This window comes from Neoarius graeffei, chromosome 6 (genome assembly GCF_027579695.1).
Source record: "Neoarius graeffei isolate fNeoGra1 chromosome 6, fNeoGra1.pri, whole genome shotgun sequence".
Taxonomy (NCBI): domain Eukaryota; kingdom Metazoa; phylum Chordata; class Actinopteri; order Siluriformes; family Ariidae; genus Neoarius; species Neoarius graeffei.
Window position 1 is genome coordinate 76,706,672 of NC_083574.1, and position 14,682 is coordinate 76,721,353.

At 43.1% G+C, this 14,682-nt stretch overlaps 1 protein-coding gene and 1 long non-coding RNA gene across 3 annotated transcripts; both read right to left on the reverse strand.

Moving 5' to 3' along the window:
* Nucleotides 1–10,064: 10,064 nt before the first annotated feature.
* Nucleotides 10,065–11,753, reverse strand: LOC132888325 (uncharacterized). The gene is made up of 9 exons (XM_060924386.1): nucleotides 11,629–11,753; nucleotides 11,452–11,523; nucleotides 11,312–11,344; nucleotides 11,112–11,180; nucleotides 10,941–11,021; nucleotides 10,790–10,852; nucleotides 10,501–10,703; nucleotides 10,220–10,377; nucleotides 10,065–10,131 (listed from the first exon to the last, which is right to left on the reverse strand). The coding sequence occupies exons 1-9, from the start codon at nucleotides 11,726–11,728 to the stop codon at nucleotides 10,065–10,067; spliced, it is 846 nt and encodes a 281-aa protein (XP_060780369.1). The 5' UTR covers nucleotides 11,729–11,753.
* Nucleotides 11,754–11,850: 97 nt separating this feature from the next.
* LOC132887522 (uncharacterized) lies at nucleotides 11,851–13,502 on the reverse strand. Of its 2 annotated transcripts, XR_009654847.1 has the most exons (4): nucleotides 13,362–13,502; nucleotides 12,403–12,621; nucleotides 12,220–12,281; nucleotides 11,851–11,982 (listed from the first exon to the last, which is right to left on the reverse strand). It is a non-coding gene; the product is annotated as an uncharacterized LOC132887522 (long non-coding RNA). The 2 variants fall into 2 exon arrangements; XR_009654846.1 differs by lacking the exon at nucleotides 13,362–13,502 and having other exon boundaries at nucleotides 12,403–12,656.
* Nucleotides 13,503–14,682: the final 1,180 nt, after the last annotated feature.

Here is a 14,682-nt window from a genome sequence, read left to right on the forward strand (position 1 = left end):
GTGCAGTTGCAATGACGGACACACCAGAAAATAGGAGCGATGCTGAGGAAATTAGCTTTGATTTTACCGATACAGAAGAAGAAAATGGCCCACAAGTAGAGATTTTGAGAGCTGAATGTCCTGGTGGTATCCAGCCTTACAGATTTGAACCTGAGTGCTCATCTTCAGAAGAAAATGAGGACAGTTCTGACGACAGAAACGAAGATGAGAATGAAGACCGGCGACTTGAAGACTTGTTTTAGTTGGTTTCTCTGACTAAATCACTACTTGTGTGTATTTTTAAAGACCATTTTCACTTGAATTAGAATGCTGTGTGATTAATCTATGATTATGTGTAATACTGATAGCTGTAGGGGGTGAAAGTATAGCTAGAAAGATTGAATTCTAGCAACTTGACAGCTTGCGATCTTGCGAAATGCAGTGGGCCTTCTGATACAGTAGACCCCTTGATATTCCAGTTTTCATCATTTTCCTTTTATTGCGGTTGATTTTAACTTGATATTCAGTATGTTATAGGCTGGGAGTATTGAGCTTTGTATTGTTTAGTAAACGTACAATCGTCAGTAATAAGTGATAATTATTAGTTAAAGGCAGCTCTGTGGCATAAATCTTTCAATTAATCTTCTGTCATCCATTTGCTAAAATTATGTGCCACATGTGTTATCAAGACAACACTTCATGTGACAAAGAAAGATATGACAAATACATAAATGTATGAAAATCATTTTGTACAATTAATGATTGATACATAGAAACACTTAAAACGTGTGTGGCAGCGGGGGCGTGGTCAAGCGCCGGTCTGTGACAGGAGGGGGGAGCCAGGGAAGGCAAGTGGCAGAAATCACTACACCTGACGGTAATTAACCTGTGTTGTGTGTTTTCCCAGTAACCGCACCCTATTTAAGGAGGCAGAGCTCATCCTGGGACAAGAACACAGTGTGTGTGTTTCGCTATCAGATTAAAACTGGCGGTTATACTGAAAAGTCTGGCAATAAAAAGCCTATTTGTATCTGAAGCATTGTCCTGCCGTCCTCTGTGCTCCACCCACACTTCAGAGAGCTCTACAGTGGTGCCAAAACCCGGGACAAGGTGGAGCACCAACCTCGCAGCCCCATGGAATCCTCCCCGTTCGCGGACCTGGTCCACGCCCTCGCCACGGCTCAGCAAAGCCAGCACCAGGCGCTCGTCACGCTCCGAAAGGAGCAAGAGCGGCGCTTCGAAGCCCTGGTGTTGGCCCAGCAGGAAGATCGCGAGGCGCTCCGGCATCTCCTCGTGTCGGCGGGGTCCACCAGCGCCCCGGCCGCGGGCCCGTCTCCCCTCACCGTGACCAAGATGGGCCCGCAGGACGACCCCGAGGCGTTTCTCACATTGTTCGAGCAGGTCGCCGAAGCCTCGGGGTGGCCGATGGAGCAGCGTGCGGTGCGCCTCCTCCCCCTCCTGACGGGAGAGGCGCAGCTGGCCGCGCTATAACTCCCCGCCAACCGCCACGGAGAACGGCCCGGTGAAGGTCCGCGTAGGCCAGCCGGCGGTTGGCGGGGAGTTATAGCGCGGCCAGCTGCGCCTCTCCCGTCAGGAGGGGGAGGAGGCGCGCCGCGCGCTGCTCCATCGGCCACCCCGAGGCTTCGGCGACCTGCTCGAACAATGTGAGAAATGCCTCGGGGTCGTCCTGCGGGCCCATCTTGGTCATGGTGAGGGGAGACGGGCCCGCGGCCGGGGCGCTGGTGGACCCCGCCGACGCGAGGAGATGCCGGAGCGCCTCGCGATCTTTCTGCTGGGCCAGCACCAGGGCTTCGAAGCGCCGCTCTTGCTCCTTTCGGAGCGTGACGAGCGCCTGGTGCTGGCTTTGCTGAGCCGTGGCGAGGGCGTGGACCAGGTCCGCGAACGGGGAGGATTCCATGGGGCTGCGAGGTTGGTGCTCCACCTTGTCCCGGGTTTTGGCACCACTGTAGAGCTCTCTGAAGTGTGGGTGGAGCACAGAGGACGGCAGGACAACGCTTCAGACACAAATAGGCTTTTTACTGCCAGACTTTTCAGTATAACCGCCAGTTTTAATCTGATAGCGAAACACACACACTGTGTTCTTGTCCCGGGATGAGCTCTTCTCTGCTCTGCCTCCTTAAATAGGGCGCAGTTACTGGGAAAACACACAAAACACAGGTTAATTACCGTCAGGTGTAGTGATTTCTGCCACTCGCCTTCCCTGGCTCCGCCCTCCTGTCACAGACCGGCACTTGACCACGCCCCCGCTGCCACAATGTGTTTTTAAAAAAAATAATTTTTTTCTATCAATACCTAGCCATGACCTTGAAATCAGATCCATTGATAACAAAAGTCACAAATAGTGTTCAGTGTTCGTTGTTACAGCCAAACACAATACACCGATTAGGCATTTTGTATCACAGAATATTAATACATCATTTCATAGTGTTTTGAGTGTTCAAAACTATCCACAAACTGAATAAATCCACAAAATCCGCAATGGAAACAACTCTGGTAAACGCACGCTATAGAGAAAACATGGTGACAGGCCAGCATCACCCAAGGGAGGTTACTGGTATGATGTCACACACAAGTTGACCTAGTTAACGGCTGGCTGCCTAAATTTGGCTGTGCGCGTCAACTTTAAATGCTTGTAGCGGGCGCATCGTGACACTGAGATCGCGGGAAACCGAGGTGCTTGAATAACCCACCAAACCCGACATTTTGACACATGATATAGCCTGATTGCTGAAATTACCGCATGACGCCTTTAAAGGATACAGAAAGCATTAACCAGCGATGGAAAGAACATTTCCAAGATCTCCTGAACCAAGACTCTTTCGTTGATGAATCCTTGCTAAATAAGAGCCCGCAATTACCAATCAATGAGCTGCTGGGGATAGAACCAAGCCTCAGGGAAACAAAATCGGCAGTCAGTCAATTGAAATGCAGCAAAGCCTCTGGTATTGACGGAATACCAGCAGAGATCTTCAAGCACGGAGGTGAAGATCTGGTCAGATGTGTTCACAAACTTATTTCCATCATCTGGCAGATGGAGGAAATAGCATTGGACCTACAGGATGCAGACATAGTGAGGATTTTCAAAAAAGGGGACAAATTGGAGTCTGGTAACTATCGTGGTATCTCCCTTCTTGCTGTTACTGGCAAGATCATTGCTCTAATCCTCACCAATCATCTTCACCCATATGCCAAGAGCTTCCTACGAGAATCTCAGTGTGGCTTCCGAGCTAACAGAGGGACAACCAACATGGTATTCACTGCCCGGCAGTTACAAGAGAAATGTCGAGAGCAGCATCAACTGCTTTACATGGCCTTTATAGGCCTTACAAAGGCTTTTGACTCAGTCAGTCAAGAAGCACTGTGGTGACTACTGGTGAAAGATGGATGTCCTGTAAAGTTTATCTCCGTCCTGAGACTTCTTCATGACAGCATGTCCGCCAGAGTTATTGCCAGCTCAGGTGACAGCGAAGCCTTCGAGGTGCGGACTGGTGTAAAACAAGGCTGTTTTATTGCACCTACCCTCTTCTCTATTTTCATATCGGCTATCTTTCACCTGATACAAGACAGACTACCTGACGGGGTAGTGGTCATCTATAGAATGGATGGTGGGCTGTTTAACCTCCGAAGACTGAAGGCAAGAACCAAGACCACTACTATTTCCCTGATCGAGCTTCAGTACGCTGATGATAACTGTGTCTACGCCACCTCAGAGAGTCAGCTACAGGCCATTTAGATGCATTTGCATATGGGTACAAAAGTCTTGGCCTATCCGTAAACATCAAGAAAACGGAAGTCCTCTACCAGTCAGCTCCTGGTCAGCAACCCATATCCCCTTCTCTTAAGATTAGTGGGACTTTGCTGAAGAACATCCAGAGCTTCCCTTACCTAGGCAGTATTCTCTCCACAAAGGCTGATATTGATGCTGAGATCTTACATCATCTCAAGGCTGCAAGCTGTGCCTTTGGCAGGCTGCATGAGAAAGTGTTTGAGGAGAAAGGGATAAGGACTGATACAAGAATTTTGGTCTACAAGGCTGTCGTGCTACTTTCCCTCCTGTACTGTTCAGAATCCTGGACAACTTACAGGCGTCACCTCAAATGCTTTGAAAAGTACCATCAGCGGTGTCTCCTCTGCATTCTTGGAGTGAGTTGGCAGGATCATCGAACAAACAACAGTATTCTCGAGGAAGCCGACTGCACAAGCATTGAAGCTATGGTTATCAAAAATCAACTACGTTGGACTGGGCATGTCATCAGGCTAGAGGACTCATGCCTTCCAGAGCAAGTCCTATATGGGGAGCTGGGCTAAGGACATAGATCACAGGGTGGACAGCCGAAACATGACAAGGATAACATCAAGGCAAATCTAAAAGCCTGCAATATTGGCCTAGCTGGCTGGGAAGACTTAGCTCGTGACAGGGCTGAATGGAGAAGAACAATTCTATTTGAGCAAGAGCATTGTCGCAAGGCAGATGATAAACACCAGCGCCGCAAGGAGTGCGATGGGGCTACTGGTCAGCCGTCAGTTACCATCCACACATGCGCTTCTTGTGGCAAAAGCTGTGGCTCTTGCATCGGACTGATCAGTCACCTACGGGTGCACAAATGAAGCTTTTTTCTCTAATGGACAATCTTACTCTTAATGAGGGATACCTATGATAAATGAGGCAATAAGTGAGTGTAAATGGTTGTCTTACAAAGCCCCACTGTTATGGAACAGCCTTCCAAGTAATGTTCGGGAATCAGACACAGTCTCAGCATTTAAGTCTAGGCTGAAAACATATCTGTTTAGTCAAGCCTTTTGTTAATGGTGTTTATGAGGTAAAGGAGTAGATCTGGAGGGTCCTCAGACATAGAGTGTTTTGGTAAACTGGGATGTATGGATGCTGTCAGTCCCCACTCGCTTGCTCACTCGAGTTTGTTGACGGTGTAGTGGCTGGCTGCTTTATGTCCCGGGGCTCCCTCATGCCTGTGTTACCTTCTGGCTCTCTCCTTTTAGTTATGCTGTCATAGTTAGTTGCCGGAGTCCCTGCTTGTACTCGGTGCAAAATGTATACTGTTCCTACTTATTCAGGTGACATTGGGCATACCTAACCACCTGTGTTTTCTTTCTCTCCCCCCCACCCCAAATCTGTCCCTCTGAGTTACATGGAGTCAACAGGAAATCTTTTGGTGGAGACGGTGGGGACCTCGACTGGCTATCGTAGCCTGCAGGGAATCGGCCGTCAGACATTCTGTCGCATGTCCCAGACCCGGTGAAATGTAACTGAATTGTCTTGGCCAGGCCTAAGGGTCCCACCTGCATCTCATCATTGCTGAGGAGTGTGCTCCCATCACCCAATCAAGCATCCAGCCAGAGCAGGTCATGATATATTTTTTACCATATTAACATGCCGTTGTGTGTTATGCCTGATGCAAAGACTCTCGTCTCTGCGAGCCTACCACACAGATTTAATACTTGTCATTTTTAGGGCATACCTAACAACGTGTTTTCTTTCTCTCTCTCTCTCTTCTCCCCCCCCCCCCATCTGTCCCTCTGAGTTACATGTTGATCCTGGGATTGAGATGCTGGCCTCTTCTGCCCCTCGGACCTGCTTGATCCATCCTGGTGCCCTGTGTCTGGTCGGAGTTTTATCGCCCCACTCCTGTGAAGGACGGCCCCATGAGGACAGTTGAGGGTTATACCTGTTAAAACTGTTAATATTATAGTCAAGCTGTCTGTTGTTGCCCAAATGAGGATGGGTTCCCTTTTGAGTCTGGTTCCTCTCGAGGTTTCTTCCTCATGTCGTCTGAGGGAGTTTTTCCTTGCCACCGTCGCCACAGGCTTGCTCATTGGGGATAGATTAGGGATAAAATTAGCTCATGTTTTAAGTCGTTCAAATTCTGTAAAGCTGCTTTGCGACAATGTTTATTGTTAAAAGCGCTGTACAAATAAACTTGATTTGATTTGATTTGAATAAATTGAAAACAAACAAACAAAAAACTTACTACTACTACTACATAATAATAATAATAATAATAATAATAATAATAATAATAATAATCAGCTAAATAAATCTGGGGTGGCACGGTGGTGTAGTGGTTAGCACTGTCACCTCACAGCAAAAAGACCCTGGGGTTGAGCCCAGTTCTGTGTGGAGTTAGCATGTTGTCTGTGTGGGTTTCCTCCGGGTGCTCCAGTTTCCCCCACAGTCCAAAGACGTGCAGGTTAGGTTAATTGGTGGCTCTAAACTGGCTTTGAGTGTAAATGGTTGTTTGTCTCTGTGTCAGCCCTGCGATAACCTGGTGACTTGTCCAGGGTGTACCCTGCCTCTTGCCCATAGCCAGCTGGGATAGGCTCCACCTTGCCTGCAACCCTGTAGAACAGGATAAGCAGTTACAGATGATGGATGGACAAATAAATCTGCAAACAATGATTAAGGAGACTCAAGCAACATTTGCTCCCAAAAGAACAAAAGCCATTGGGACCTTCAATTCTTGTTGCCAGGGAGATTAACTAAATTTGAAGACAAAACTTGAAGCCATTGCTGACTCATTGCCCTAATTCCTGTTTTCATAAGTCCTCTCAAATTGCACATGAACTCAACACTACTAATGTTGATAAACAAATATGACAAGTTTTGTGTCAATTATATAAAAAAAAAGCATTGCTGAGTTATGTGAAAACATTACTGAAAATGAATGCTGTGGTCATCCAAATTTGGTGATGATTGGACAAAACTGTAGGAGAAGAAAAAACGGAAAAATGATGGAAAATACAATTTGGAGAAAATTAACAGAATGGTAACCGTTGATGACCGCAAAAATCACTGAAATGGTGGAATTGTGTTTGTATGACATGGCATAAATTTTGACATCGAAATTTTGAAAACCATTAAATTAAACAGGACTACAAGAAACAGTTGAAACAATTTTAACATTAAAAATTTTAATTATGCCTTTATGTCAATTAATTCACATATTTACTTAGGTTCACTAGCACTGAGTGGCAATGGGGGCAATTGGGGGGGGGCTTTTTGTGTGGAGTTTGCATGTTCTCATCGTGTCTGTGTGGGTTTCCTCCAGGTGCTCCAGTTTCCTCCATAGTTCAAAGACATGCTAACATGACAGGTTAACATGGGCAGCCATGGCCTGAGTTTGGGCTGAAGTGGCCTTGAACAAGCCACCTAACCCCCAATTGCTCCCCGGGCGCTGAAGCGTAGCTGCTCACTGCACTGGGTATGTGTGTGTTCTCATTGCTCACTTGTGTGTGCATGTATGTGTTCACTGCTTCAGATGGGTTAAATACAGAGGAGGAATTTCACTGTGTGCTGAAGTCTGTGCTTGAGTGTACAAATAAAGGCTCTTCTTCTTCTTCTTCTTTTTCTTCTTCTTCTTCTTCTTCTTCTTCTTCATTAAATGCATCATATGTCTTGTTTGTTTTATCAGGCTTGAGATGTGTTATTGCAGTTGCTGTAGCAAGTCTCCTTACACAAATGAAGGAAAGTGTTGTCCTATGACTGTGTGAACTGAGTTACAATATACTACCTGTCTACCAACCCATAACAATAGCAGCAATAAAACTATAATAATTGGGTAATTCATAAATGACAAAAAGGTTGTTTAAAACACCAATCATGTGTTACTGTGTGAATCATTTCGCATTCTGTGTGCATCATATGCCTTTATTTTCTCAATATTTGATGTTTCAATTTAATCTCAACTTAGATACAATAACGTCCGGGGTCGGCTTGTATCAATGTTTTATTTAGTTTTTTTTTTTTAATTAATTAATTAATTAATTAATTAATTATTATCTCTAGCCGCTTTATCCTTCTACAGGGTCGCAGGCAAGCTGGAGCCTATCCCAGCTGACTACGGGCGAAAGGCGGGGTACACCCTGGACAAGTCGCCAGGTCATCACAGGGCTGACACATAGACACAGACAACCATTCACACTCACATTCACACCTACGGTCAATTTAGAGTCACCAGTTAACCTAACCTGCATGTCTTTGGACTGTGGGGGAAACCGGAGCACCCGGAGGAAACCCACGCGGACACGGGGAGAAGATGCAAACTCCACACAGAAAGGCCCTCGCCGGCCCCGGGGCTCGAACCCAGGACCTTCTTGCTGTGAGGCGACAGCGCTAACCACTACACCACCGTGCCACCCTAATTAATTAATTAATTAATTCATTCATTCATTCATTCATTCAACCAATCAGTAACAGTTGTATCACATAACTACACAGCATGACATGCCCCCCAGGTTTTGAGCTCCAATAGACTAATATATTCTAGCCCATTTTGATGATGTTTCTCTAATACAGTGGTGCTTGAAAGTTTGTGAACCCTTTAGAATTTTCTATATTTCTGCATAAATGACCTAAAACATCATCAAATTTTCACACAAGTCCTAAAAGGAGATAAAGAGAACTCAATTTAACAAATGAGACAAAAATGTTATACTTGGTCATTTATTTATTGAGGAAAATGAGCCAATATTACATATCTGTGAGTGACAAAAGTATGTGAACCTTTGCTTTCAGTATCTGGTGTGACCCCCTTGTGCAGCAATAACTGCAGTGAAACATTTCTGGTAACTGTTGATCAGTCCTGCACGCCAGCTTGGAGGAATTTTAGCCCATTCCTCTGTACAGAACAGCTTCAACTTTGGGATGCTGGTGGGTTTCCTCACATGAACTGCTCACTTCAGGTCCTTCCACAACATTTCTATTGGATTAAGGTCAGGACTTTGACTTGGCCATTCCAAAACATTAACTTTATTCTTCTTTAATCATTCTTTGGTAGAACAACTTGTGTGCTTAGGGTCATTGTCTTGCTGCATGACCCACCTTCTCTTGAGATTCAGTTCATGGACAGATGTCCTGACATTTTCCTTTAGAATTTGCTGGTATAATTCAGAATTCATTGTTCCATCAATGATGGCAAGCTGTCCTGGCCCAGATGCAGCAAAACAGGCCCAAACTATAATACGACCACCATGTTTCACAGATGGGATAAGGTTCTTATGCTGGAATGCAGTGTTTTCCTTTCTCCAAACATAATGCTTCTCATTTAAACCAAAAAGTTCTTTTTTGGTCTCATCCATCCACAAAACATTTTTCCAGTAGCCTTCTGGCTTGTCCACATGATCTTTAGCAAACTGCAGATGAGCAGCAATGTTCTTTTTGGAGAGCAGTGGCTTTCTCCTTGCAACCCTGCCATCCCTAGTAACAATTTTATGTTCCCAGAACGTTCTGGGCACGTACGCCTTTGGTTGCCTATACGGTGCATATACGTTAGGTTTGGTTGCCACTTGGTTGCCACGTGGTTGCCATGGAAAGTTTTTCTGACGTTGCCCAAACGTTTCCTGTTGGTTACAACAACAACCTTCCCCTGCCCTTCCCCTAACCTTGCTGGTTGCATGTTTGGTTCCCTGAATGTTAGCCTAACGTCCCCCTGACGTTGTAGAATGTTATGTTTTGGTTAGATTTTGCTTTCAACTAATTAGCAACATCAACACATAACTGCTAGCACATCTACATGAGAAAACTCAGTGATGAATGAACAGGCAAATTTGGCAGGTCTTGAAAGTTTAATGAGATAAAATATCAATAACAAATTTGAATAAAAAAAATGTTTGAAAATAAAAAATAAAATAGAAAAGTTTCTGAAAGTGTAACAGTGCATTCAATAAAACAATCATATATACAAAACAGAATAAAATAGAAAAGTTTCTGAAACAGTGCATTCAATAAAACACATTCAAAACAGAATAAAATAGAAATAACAGTTTTTTAAAGTGTAACTGTGCATTCAATAACAAACAAAATAGAATAAAAAAAAAATCACTTCACAAAAAAGAATAAAAATCACTGTTCACAAAAAAAAGAATAAAAATTCACTGTTCACCCATTGCTGCTGACCAGCTGACCTGAAAAGAAAAAGGAAATGTTTAAAAACAAGAACAATGAGCACATGTCCACAAAAGCATGATAAACCACCCTACTACCAACCACGAAATTTCTGTGATTGCACCAAATTAGAGAGCAGAAGTATACCGTCTGTGTGGTGCAAATTTTAGAGTCTGCCCAAGGCATTCCTCCACTTCAGCTTCCGTATGGCCAGGAAATTTTGACGCATGCTGCTAGAAGGCAAAATAAAGGAAAGTTACACATCAAAACCTAGTCAGTCAAGCATGGCATAAGTGATGTGATCAATATATAAACACTTACCCTTTATAATCTTGCACAGAATGGACATCAAAGGACATTTTGGCCCGTCTGCCCCGCAAGCTGTACTGGGCGAGTACCTCATTATTTGCCGCTCGGCGTAGCATACGGTGAATGGCTGCCCCTAAACCTGCCCCTCCGACAGTTTCAAGAAAATGTTGCTGTAAAAAAATAAAAATAATTATACAATGAAAATTACTGTAGCGAGCTTATACGATCGATCGATCGATCGATAGATCGATAGATAGATAGATAGATAGATAGATAGATAGATAGATAATTACCATCTTGTTCCTCTTGTCTGGTTGTTCCAGACTCCTATCCAACTCCAGCAGCTCCATCACCATGCTGCATGGTTTAGCCAACACCACATCTTCTTGCTGGAGTTGAGGCGTGTGTGTCGGGGCGTTGGTCTCCACCAATGACTCGATCTTGTCAAACCTAGCCTCGAGCCTCCGCATCAAGCGACTCATGTGGGCCTCTGTGACTATGGGGACAAATGTGATGGAAGTTGTAATTTATAATGTACTTTCCTGAGTGAGTGAACTAGTTAGTGTGTATAAAAGTACTTACTTCTCTCAAACATGGCTGTGATAGCCGAGACACCCTGTCCGTCATGAAGCGCCCGGCTGCTGGCTGAAGTTTTCAAAAAGAAAATATTAGTTTTCCTGTTCATGATTTTGTATTCCAACATCTGTAAATGGGAACTTGAAAGCAACTGTACCTTGAACAGAGTCAAAAGAGGTTTCCAGTGATTCTTGGAGGTGCCTGGCTGACTGAATTGGGTGTAGTGCCCAGCTGCTGGCTGAAGTTTTCAAAAAGAAAATATGTTAGTTTTCCTGTTCGTGACTTTGTATTCCAACATCTGTAAATGGGAACTTGAAAGCAACTGTACCTTGAACAGGGTCAACAGGACTTGGGCTAGGGTGGTGAGGACTGGCTCCAGTCCCGGCTGGTGTTGACCCTGAAAAGATGGTGCATATGGATGTTAAGTCATTTATTGGGGGGGGGGGGGGGTTCTTATACATGGTATTCACAAAAGAAGAACCTATGATAATACATTAGACATTTACAAATAAATTGAAAAACACTTACATTGTGGTGGTAGTGGCATTGGGTCCTGCTGACCTGAAAAGAGCACACAAACATCAGATCAGTCACGTAATATGCACCGGTTATTCATCATGAATGTTAGCTCCAAGCTATGAATGATGATTTGGGAACTGTTAACTTACACACAGGGCTTCCAGGCACAGTCAGAGTCTTGGGTTGCTTCTTGGTTGCTGCTACCACTGGAGCAGAATCATCTGGAAGGAAAGACCATACAATGTGCAATGTAAATTTCTTGTAAATGACTTGAAAATGAACACTGAATTGAGTAACTAATGTTGTCATTAGTGAAGAGAGCTTACCATCATCAGAGGATTCGGAGACAAACCTCCTTGGGCACTTACGCTGCCTTATTGCAAAAGTGTTCACATCATCCTCTGTCTCAACACTTGAGGACTCCATCAATTGCAAACACTTCTGTTCAGCTTTGGCATATGAATCTATGGAAAATGACTTTTAGTCAGTAGCACAAAAAAAAAAGTACTGCCATAGAGAGAACAATTCAGTATATTCCATGTAGTGCATAGCAGCGATAGCTCACCTGTTTCGTACCAGGTTTTCTTAACGGGATGTTTGGCCCAAGTTGTATTTGGTGCTCGGCACTTCACAACATGCAATCGCACATTGTGTGTCGTCCAGTAGCAGACCATGCCATGCTAAAAATATATATAATTTAAATAAATAAATTATATATATATATATATATATATATATATATATATATATATATATATATAAAATTTATATATATATATATATATATATATATATATATATATATATATATATATATATATATAAAACAAGCATATATTTGCTATCAAAAATATATAGGCATATATGTAAGCATACATATTTGCTATGTATCGACAAAAAAAAAAAAAGACTCGTACCTCAGAAGTGTGTCCAAGCCATGAAGATGGCACAACCTCAATAGCATTGTCTGTGAACTCATCTGTGAAAACAAAGGCATCATTAGCAACTTTCCTTGACCACAAACGTTTGAGACATATTTGCAAAACAGACGGAATTCTCCTTTAAGGTATAACCACAACCAGAAAGAAATCACAAATTACCTTTTCGAAAGTAGAGTACTTGAACAGAAGCAGGCTTCAGTACTTCCAACAGAGACGTTTGCTTCCAAATCCAAGTTCCGGGTAGTGACTTTACTACACGCACCTACGTCCTCTTATCCATCTGTCCAGCCAATGAGGAGTGTTCGTTTTGCGTCACATGCCGTTGCGTCAGGCAACCTGACCAATCAACAACTTACAGTGGCTAGGTCTCGTTTCTTCCTGTAGACCCCATGGGAACAAATCCAATGGATAAGGGAATCTGAACTATAAAATAAGTTACTTATTTTATAGTTCAGATTCCCTTATCCATTGGATTTAATACATGATGATTATTAACTTTTATGACAACCCTTCACACCAACAAAGTGTTGTTTTTCAACAGACAGTAAAAGTTACGTTACGTTTTCTGTGCAACCTCTGAACTACAATGCTTGTCTCGTGCTATATTCTAAACTCCAAGCAGTGTGGTTTGAGTGAGCTAGGCTAACAGAGTACTGCAGTAAACGTGTTGCTGATCTTTGCAGCCTACAAAAGTAGGCCCTCACTTGAGGTTTTATCCACCAACATACTATATTTCGTCAAATAATACATGGGGAAATCCGTACTGCTGTTATGCCGCCGTTCTGAGGCACAACTACACAGACATTTTAACAGAGAACACCGTCACCTACACGACATGTATATCGATATGGGGTAATCATGCGTAACCTCGGCGCTATGGCGTTAGCCATGCTAAGGTATGCTACATAGCATTATATCAGCGTGCTAAATCACAACAAAGGTGAAAGATTTATGTACAAATTCTTTGTCAGATGGGAGACTGGAAAAGACGTGTTTTAGAGATACCAACAACGATTCACTTCGTATAATGTGACCGGAGATGGAGATGGTTGCATGCATAGCAGCTAACTGCTAGGTGAATACTATTCACATTTATACAGAATAAAATAACACATTACCTGATCGCACGTACTGTAAATCCAGATAATGTACACTGGCGCTGGTAGTTCTAAATCCAACAAGGAGACTCGGTGAAATTTTCAAATAGCTAAATAAAAGGGCTATCATAGCATCCATTAAGTCCGCCATTTTGTTATTTGCCTTAGAGCTGTTTGAAAGCACAGAGAATTCTGGGTAATGTGCAGGATGATGATGCATCGAAACTACCTAGCTGGACTTTTATTTTTAGAAAATAAGAGGAGAAGAGAAGTGGATTTTTGTATTGCAGCAGATTTTGTTAGTGGTACAGGGTGGATTTGGTTGTTGTTGGGACAAAGTACAAATAAGTTGATCAATGGAGCTGGGTGTGAGTGAGTTGGGGCAACAATAGGGATAATGTACCAGAAGTATGTGCATGAGAAAATGTAGGCATTATTGTAATGCAGCATGTTTTGAGGGCGAAATGTGTGACCACAACTTAAAGGTCAAACTTTTGTTGCTGCTCTGCCATATTATCAGGAGCCAATTTGCACCACACAAGACTGTGCACCAAGTCACAACGACCCATTGCCAAACCATGTTCACCCTCTTCATATGATATATGCTGCAGCCTGCTCATTACAGATCACTTGAATTCCACAAAAAACATCACCACTTCAATCCAAACAAATTTAGCCTATAAGTTTATTTCTGCAAATCAGCCACACTCTACCCACATTGCACTAACTAGAAAAACATTTAACCTGTCCATTTTTGCTTTCACCATTCCCTTCTTGCCCAGTAAAATATCTTTTACATTTAACACTCAAAATGCTTCCTTTCCTTCGTTCTTAATGGGGTCTCCTGGAATTGAATTGGAGTCGCCTGAAATAACCAATAGAAGGAAAATACTGAAAATAAAAATGTTCAACTAATTATGTTATATATTACAAATAAAATGCTATATATCAGCTTTGAAAAGAAAACATCCACATAACTGAAGGCTAGGCTGCTGATCAAAATATAGAATATGTGACACTGTGCAATCTCTATAAAATCTAAAAAATGTGTATGGGGTCATGAGAAATTGGTGATGTAAAAATGGGGTCCCAGGCCAAAAAAGGTTGGCAACCACTGCTTTAGACAGTCAAAACACATTACTCAGGAATGTACATGGGTTTGTCGCCTATTTTTGTGAAAATTTCCTTGCAATATATCTCACAACTCAACATAGACTAGCCTATTTATCTGGCCTAGTATGCACACATTTCTGTTGACCATATGGTGTCTTCAATGTGTGAGGGTTGGATTCCAAACCAAAATGGCACGACATAACAATGCATAACAAAAGGAAAGTTATAT

Excerpts from the sequence above, each read along its gene's own strand:
- LOC132888325 (XM_060924386.1), bottom strand. The coding sequence starts at position 11,728 with ATGGAGTCCTCAAGTGTTGAGACAGAGGATGATGTGAACACTTTTGCA. Across the intron at positions 11,345-11,451 it reads TGTGCCTGGAAGCCCTGTGT|GTCAGCAGGACCCAATGCCA; the intron begins GTAAGTTAACAG and ends TGCTCTTTTCAG. Across the intron at positions 10,704-10,789 it reads CACAGCCATGTTTGAGAGAA|TCACAGAGGCCCACATGAGT; the intron begins GTAAGTACTTTT and ends TTGTCCCCATAG.